Source organism: Solanum stenotomum, chromosome 3, assembly GCF_019186545.1.
Source record: "Solanum stenotomum isolate F172 chromosome 3, ASM1918654v1, whole genome shotgun sequence".
In the NCBI taxonomy this organism is placed as follows: domain Eukaryota; kingdom Viridiplantae; phylum Streptophyta; class Magnoliopsida; order Solanales; family Solanaceae; genus Solanum; species Solanum stenotomum.
In genome coordinates, this window is record NC_064284.1 from 56,440,619 (window position 1) to 56,449,236 (window position 8,618).

Below are 8,618 nucleotides of genomic sequence, written 5' to 3' on the forward strand. Positions count from 1 at the left end.
CCAGAAAAGTATAAGAATTTCAGCTTTTATATATCGATCTTTGACTTGAAAGATAAATCCATAAGTATACGTTTTAAATACAAGTTTTGAACAGAGTCTTTTAAGAAATAGTCTTCATATGTAAGTATGATTGTTGTTTTTGAAAAGTACTTTAGTAATGTAATAGTCCTTTTCTTTGTAAAATGTGATTGAGGAAAGCGAAAAGTAAAGTAATGTAATAGTCCCTTTCTTTGAAAAGGGTGAATGAGCATAAAGTTATATTGATTATTTTGGGAGTAGTATCGAGCACCGAATTGGGTTAGAGTCTTTTATAACTTGGAAGTCCCATAAAACTACGTAGCCAGCATATGATGGGATATCATTGATTCTTCATGCGACTCCTCACTGCCTATGAGAAGGCCTATTAGATGGATCCATAGTCATGATATCATCTTATACCTTAACAAAGTATAGGATGACCCTTGCAACGTTGGCGAAACATTGTATCATTGCTAAGCTCATAGTAATGGTTGTCGCTTAGAGAAACTCCCCACAAATTAAAGTATGTTATTTTCATATTGTTTTTATTGCATATCTTATTGTAAAGCTTACATGGTTTTCAGTTCATGTTCATGTATTGATTTAGTTGAGTTGCTTTCAGTCATTCAGTTCAGTTATTTGTTTATTCAGCCATATTGCATATGCGTACATTGCATGTACTGATTTCATTCGACCTGCAATCTTTTATGATGCAGATACATGTGTTCAGGATTATATACACTCCAATTAGTTTTGGTGAGCCTCTTTGTATTCCGAAGGACTTCACAGTTACTTTCCAGTTAGTAGTTTTGAGGTGTCGTGGGTCTTGTCTCGATATCCTTCCTTGATATTAGAGGCTTCATAGATAGACAGAGTCGAGGTGTCTTTCAGTAATTACTTTCTTTTGAGTTGTTTTACAAACTATAAGTATTTCTATTGAGTGTTGTTCACATTTTATGAGTTGAGTATTTGAGTTTAATGAATTTAATTCAGTTTTAAGCTTATGTATGCTTGAGTTAGTCTTCCGCTTGTAGTCAACTAGGATGAGGGTTCGCTTGGGGACCAACAATGGTTCTCAAGTGCCGATCACGTCNCTGATTTGAGTATTCAGCGCGGACTGATTACGTCAACAGATGTGTATCGTAGGATGGACAGACATCACGACTACATGACATCATTATTGCATTTTGCATCGCATTTGCCTTATCTTTGCCTGTGATGCGTGGATTGTATCGATTTACCCTTCTTATGTGGAATTTGATCTACTTGCTCTTATTTGTTGATCTGAGGTTGATGAGGATATACTGTTGGTTCTGGCTGTTGAATATATCTGTTTAGTATAAGTTGGTTGGTTTGCTGCTAGATTGAAGTTTTGGTGGTTCGGTTGGGATTGAAAGAAGTTGTTTGTAGCTGCTAGTTTTGTTTAATTTAGAGTTACTTGCGAGTACCTATGGTTTTCGGTACTCACCCTTGCTTCTACACAATTGTGTAGGTTGACAACTCTCTCTCAGATTCGACTTAGTAGTTTCTTTAGTAGATTGAGCTTCAGGACATATTCGAGCGGTAGCGGTTCATTCCAGACGTGCCCTTGAGTTATCTTTACTTTCAGTTTTGTTCTATTCGAGAACTATACTTTGAGACTTGTATATTTTTATTCGAATTCTGTATTTAGAGGTTTGTACATATGACAACCAAATTCTGGGTAGTGTTGAGTCTTAATTAAAGTCTTCTGCTTATTTATTATCTTTTATTCTCGTATTTCTACTTTTTTGTCATTGTGGTTGGGTTAGGCTGACGTGTCCGGTGGGAAATGGACACGTGTCATCACATCCGAATTTGGGGTGTGACAATTGCTAAGCTCATAGTAATGGTTGTCGCTTAGAGAAGCTCCCCACAAATTAAAGTATGTTATTTTCATATTGTTTTTATTGCATATCTTACTGTAAAGCTTACATGGTTTTCAGTTCATGTTCATGTATTGATTTAGTTGAGTTGCTTTCAGTCATTCAGTTCAGTTATTTGTTTATTCAGCCATATTGCATATGCGTGCATTGCGTGTACTGATGTCATTCGACCTACAATCTTTTATGATGCAGATACATGTGTTCAAGATTATATACACTCCAATTAGTTTTGGTGAGCCTCCTTGTATTCCGAAGGACTTCACAGTTACTTTCCAGTTAGTAGTTTTGAGGTGTCGTGGGTCTTGTCTCGATATCCTTCCTTGATATTAGAGGCTTCATAGATAGATAGAGTCGAGGTGTCTTTCAGTATTTACTTTCTTTTGAGTTGTTTTACAAACTATAAGTATTTCTATTGAGTGTTGTTCACATTTTATGAGTTGAGTATTTGAGTTTAATGAATTTAATTCAGTTTTAAGCTTATGTATGATTGAGTTAGTCTTCCGCTTGTAGTCAACTAGGATGAGGGTTCGCTTGGGGACCAACAATGATTCTCAAGTGCCGATCACGTCTAGGATGTAGGTTCGGATCATTACAGAAACATGAAAAGTCTGCAAAGATTTAGCACCTCTCCTTATTGCTTTTAGTATTTTGTTTTTGTGTGCATAATCCATCACCACCACTTTGTCAATCTTCCCTTTCACTTCCACTTTCTTTATTCCTGCATCATGAACACATATTAATATCCATCTATTCACCAAATTTGAACATAATATATAGTAATTAATTAGTGATTACCTTTTAATTTAGAGAGACATTTTCGCACTCTTTTCTCATGTATTCCAACCATCTCTACAAATATTGGATCGAAACAACCAGAAATTAGAAAGGATATAAGTGTACAGACCTCCATCACTCCATGTTCATGAAGTTCGATGGAGTGACTAATTAATTAAGTAATGGATAGAGCAGCAACAAATTAGAGAAACAATCACTTTTGTTATAAGTTTTGATGTTTTTGAAAAACAAATTAGAGAAACAATCCTTGAGTTGATTCATTCATGTCTATATTTTCAACATGAACCCTACTTTGAGTTATAAGTCTTGAGAGTCTTTGGAATCCAATCACTTTTGTTTAAACTGAGTTTTTGAGAAAGTAAAGAGGCGTTTGAAAAAGAGTATAAGGGAACTAAATAGTTCCAAACATATCTTTTGATTTATATTGAGAAGAGAACTATAATTCGTGATTAGTATGATAGTCGAGTATGTCATCAATGTGTAAGCAACATGACATCTAGATATGCTATCAATATTTATGCAGTATGACTTCCCAAGTCATCAATGATCAGATCACAATAAACAATCACTTTTGTTATAAGAGAAAGTGATTATGATGTAGTTGCTTAGTGGAGTGATGTGTAAAATAAATTAAAGCCACGTGTGAAGTGATCTTTATTATTTCTTTTTTATCTTTATTGTCTAAATTGCCTTTTTAAGCACACATGACTGTTACTAGGGGTGTTCATGGGTTGGTTTGGATCGGTTATTGGTCAAAACCAAAACCAAACCAACTTAATCGGTTTTAAAATTATCAAAACCAAACCAAACCAAATATAATATACATTTATCGTTTGGTGATTATCGGTTTCGGTTTGGTTTAGTTCGGTTATTCGGTTATTAACCATACACAAAAATAAAAGAAACAATTCATTTAAAATGTGATAAAAGTGACAACAATCCATTCAAAACGAAAATAGTTAAGAATGACTTGGAGTACTGAATTTTCGATCACTAAATTTACTATCAATAAAGCTTTAAAATTCACTATATTGGTCTAGAAGGAAGAGAAAATAACATTTTCAGTCCCACAAAAAATTGTCATAGACACTCATATATATATGAAATCAATAAGATAAATATTTCATCTTGGGAATTTTTGCTTTCAATAAGTAAATTATAAAGAAATTTTAATGAAAATATGTATAAGATCTTTAAAATTGTTTATAAAAATAATATATTAAGTATGTATATTAATAAAATATATTTATATAATTCATCGGTTCAGTTCGATTATTTTTTCAATTTTTTTCAAATAAAACCATAACCAAACCAAATACTATCGGTTTTCAAAAACCTAAAACCAAACCAAACCAAACCCAAATAAAATCGGTTTTATTTTATCGGTTTGGTTTGGTTTTTCGATTTGGATCAGTTTTTATCCAAACCGTGAACCTGTTACTATGGAGGACATGTATGAGCTTATATTGAAATGTCAAAATTGTCCTCAATGCAATTTTATATTGACATGTAAGTAACCATGTTGAAAGTAGATATTACTATTATAGTAGAATGGAAGTAGAAAAAAAGAAAAGTAGAAAAGGAATTAATATGTATATGGATTAATAACGTCTCTTTGTTTTATGTTTTAAATTTGAACATAAAAATAATAATTCAAATAAAGTTTTTCACCAAAAATATTTAAAATCTCTTATCTATTTAAATATTTTGTACGCAAAATAACGTTACTATTATTCTTTTTCGTAATTTGACATCCAAAAATAGTTTTTGTAAAAATTGGTTAAACATAATTTGTTTTAAAAAAATACTTTTCTAATGGACTAGCCAAAGACAAATTGCTTTTCTTCAAATGTACTTACCCAAAAAACTATTTTGACAAAATTGTTTCTCAAAATAAATAAGTTTAGAAACTTGGTGGGTTGGTTTCTCAGATGGTCACTCAACTAATAGTTATTATATTCGAGAGTAACATTTTTTCTTGATTCTAATTTTTTACCAAAGAAAGTGAATTTATGAGATAATGATAATTATTAATTAAGCGACCATATAAGAAATTAAGTTGAAACTTGGTCAAAAAAGGACTCTTTAATCTTTTACTCCCACGTTTAAAAAAATGACCTACTTTTTTTTAGTCTATTTAAAAAAGAATGGTCCCTTTCCTTTGTCATCAACACTTAAATTTCAGCTTTCCATGTGACAAGTTTAAGACCACGAGATTAAAAGACATTTTGATACATTTTATATAACTTTAATTTAGGGCTATAAGATTAAAAATCCTTCTTCATTTTCTTAAAATCCGTTTCAAATTAAATTAGGGCATTCGTTTCAAAACAGAGGTAATAATAAAATTCCATCATCATGTAGTGTTTATTTTATTTAAGAGAAATCCTAAATATAACAAAAGAAAATAGGTAAGAGTAAACATTTTAGGGTTTGCTTTAATAGATCATAGGAACATTAATTAGCTAGGGTTAGAGAATCATAAAAGTAGTATTTTGAGTGAAGTGATGATGAGGTCCCAATCAGAAGAAACATAAATTAGGTTGTCTTGACTTTTTGTGAACACAAGTGAAAAGTACATGAACCTGTCTCAATGTGATGGATGTTTGATTAAAAAAAAAGTACATGTAGCTGTTCAATTACTGTCCAAACATAAAGCTCACGGGGTTAACCAATGCCAGCCCTAGCTTCTATAATTTACTATGCTATATTTGGAGTCTCTTTCATATATACCTAATGAATCTACTCTTCTATTTGTCCATAAAAGTGTGCCTTTGTTAATATACATAGATCCAATAATTATTTCTATCACTTTCATTCGTAATAAGGGTATACAAGTTTGAAATGATCATCAGTACAATTACGTTTAGTATATATCAATTCTTCAAGGATAAAAACTAAAAAGGGTCAAGTACTACAATATATACTCAATGAATTAGGATTGAGTGTGTCTAATACTATGTTAGAAGTCTTTTAGTCTACTTGTGATTGATTTAAGTGCAAGGTAAACTATTATATATTAAGGGTCAAATATTGTTACTACTTCCGTCCCAAGTTAAGTGCTGTACTTTCTTTTCTGATCTGTCTTAAAAAGAGTGTCAATTTCATGTCCAGTCCAACGAAGACATTTAAATTAGGATGGAGGGAGTATTATCCTTGTTGCATATTTTGTGATCTTCAATTAAGATTTACTTATAAAGTGGAATAGTAACTTAATTGTAGGGAATCTTTAGTAACTCATTTGGTTGACTATCTCTGAATATTGATCGATCATCTTGTCGGTGAGGGTTCAATTCAGATGCGGTTCTAATAATTTGCTTGTGATTGGGGTAGAGTTGTCTCTCCAAGTGATTTTAAAAGCCCCCTCTTGCTTTCTTTAGAACACATTCTAAGTTTGGCAATCTAGCCCCAAAAGGAAAAGAAAAAGGAAAAAGCTCCATCAAGATCCTTCCTTTGTTTGTAAAAGCCAAAATACTCTAATGCATGGAGCTTTTGTGGAATTGAAGTGGTAATTAATTTCCTTTGACCAAAATGTTCTCAGCCAGTAATAGTAGTACTCATGATAACTCTCTTCCTCAATACATTTCCTCATCCTTTCACACCTCTTCTCCCTTTGTTGGTCTCAATGGCAACCAAATTCTCCTTCATCAATATTACCAAAATCAATTTTCTAGTCATTACTTGGCAAAGAACAATTGTGATGATTCCTTGAGGTCATTTCCCATGAAGAAGAAACCGAAGAAAAGGGAGAGGTCATGTAGTAAGATTTTGACGGCTCAAGGTCCAAGAGATCGAAGGATAAGACTCTCCATTGCCATGGCTCGAAAGTTCTTTGATCTTCAAGAACTTCTAGGTTTTGACAAACCAAGCAAAACCATTGATTGGCTATTTACACACTCCCAAGTAGCCCTTGAGGAGCTCACTAATTGGTCAACTCATCAGACTCAAATTTCAGGTTTAATCCTTGCACTCTCTAAGCAAGCTAAGTATCAAAATGAGCTTTGCTAGGTTTTTCTCTAAGGAACTCATTCTGTCTTGAACTAAAACTCGAAATAAGGCACATAACTATACGATAGTATTTTCCAAAACCAAGCTCTCTACGGTAGTATTATAAGATCTGAAGAAATTGCTTGAGAACTAACTACATATATAATTTAATTTTGTTTCCACGTAGCCAACATTTTTTTTTTTATCTTCCTTTAAGCAATTAGAAACTAAGATGTTTTTTGTGTGGTCCGTTCTACTGACATTATTTCTATTTTATTATATTTATGTAGGAGCAATCAACAACGAGGGTTTAGAAAGAAATCCCAAAAGAGCAAAAGAAGTAACACTAAAAGAGTTAAGGGCAAAGGCAAGAGCAAGAGCTAGGGAAAGAACAATCAAGAAAATGTGGACCAAAATTGAAACTAGCCACAAATCAGCTAATTTTTTTGGAAAGAAAGATAGTAGGGAAATGGAAGAACAATTTTTCAAGAACAAATTACAAGCAAACAAAGAAATAATTGAGGGATCTGGAGTTACAAAAATTAAGATCAAGCCTTCTTTAATCTTGGGTTTTAACCCTAATCATTATGCTCCAATAGAGTCAAGCACCTACCAAGTTGGCTCTTCCTTATCACAAGGTATATACTGCTATCATTTTTGAATTTAATTTATATACACCGACACTGTCAACATTTTCTTTCTTATACTACTCATACTGTATAAAAAATTATCTTTAGCTGCAATTAATTAACGGCAATAGCTCAATTATCGCTAAATATTTATTTTAGCGGCAATTAGCACTCTTTGTATATGTCCCTAAAGACTTTAGCGACATTGGATCTAATGACACTTAACTAATGTCGGTAAAGACTTTAGCACTCTTTATTAGTGTGTCGATTTATTGCCGCTAAAAGTTGTTTTTATTGTAGTTTAACATGTAATTGCACAATGTTAATTACCTTTTTAGGTACTAATTAATTATTATCATGGATTTTTTAATAATATTTATTTTATAAATAATTTGATTGTGTAAAAACTGTTTTTTCTTCTCACAGGATTTCATAATTGCTGAAAACCATGGGACTCATTATCAATAGTAGCCAAATCTAATATGGGGACTTCAAAGTAAGCTAATGTTTCTTTTCTTTCTTCCTCCCTTAGATCTAAGATTTTGGAAATATTTTTTCAATGTTTGTTTTGATAAATATATGTATGTCGTCTATAAAATAATCTAGTTTTTGTGAGATTAATTTTCGAATTCAAAAATCTGCTTCAAATCTATTTTTGGGAAAAAATATAACTTTTATTTTCTTTTTAAGTTTCAAAACTTGCTCCAATTTTAACATATTAAAGAAAGTATTATCTATTATTTCAGATTTGTTTTGCTTATTTGTATGAATTTACTTCAAAATTGTTTTGCACTATTTGTATAAGAATTTACAGCTTCATATTTGTTTTGCTTGATTTACATAAAGTTTTCTTCAGATTTTGTAAACCATTACCAATATATTATTAGGTGTTTTATCTCCAAAGTTGAATAATATTTATTTGTAATGTATAATTTTTTTCTTTAGATCTGTAAATCATTTCATCTCCTACATTGAATAATATTTACTAGTAATGTATAATTTTTTCGTCAGATTTGTAAATCCTTGTCAATAAATGAAGTCTCTCATCTCCCACTGTTGTAATTATTTATTTATTTTACACGGGTAAATCTTCGTAACTAATCGTAATTTGACGAATTATAATACTCACTATTATTAGCAATTTTATTAAAATATCGTGTAATGATTTTAAGACAATATGTTATTTAGTTCATTATAGAAATAATAGTATTGTGTCAAGCTTATCTCTATGTAGGATTATGATTTGTGATAATGATACTCCTTTAGTTTCTTTTTATCGTTATAG

At 31.4% G+C, this 8,618-nt stretch overlaps 1 protein-coding gene across 1 annotated transcript; it reads left to right on the forward strand.

Annotated features, from left to right (window-relative positions):
- The first annotated feature begins 6,232 nt into the window (after positions 1–6,232).
- LOC125859081 (transcription factor CYCLOIDEA-like) lies at positions 6,233–7,776 on the forward strand. Its single transcript, XM_049538814.1, has 3 exons — positions 6,233–6,672; positions 6,995–7,342; positions 7,760–7,776. The coding sequence occupies exons 1-3, from the start codon at positions 6,249–6,251 to the stop codon at positions 7,774–7,776; spliced, it is 789 nt and encodes a 262-aa protein (XP_049394771.1). The 5' UTR covers positions 6,233–6,248.
- The last annotated feature ends 842 nt before the right edge of the window (positions 7,777–8,618 follow it).

Bases quoted from the DNA above. Each gene is read 5' to 3' on its own strand.
- LOC125859081 (XM_049538814.1), top strand. From the start codon at position 6,249: ATGTTCTCAGCCAGTAATAGTAGTACTCATGATAACTCTCTTCCTCAA. The intron at 6,673-6,994 runs GTTTAATCCTTG...ATATTTATGTAG, and splicing joins TCATCAGACTCAAATTTCAG to GAGCAATCAACAACGAGGGT.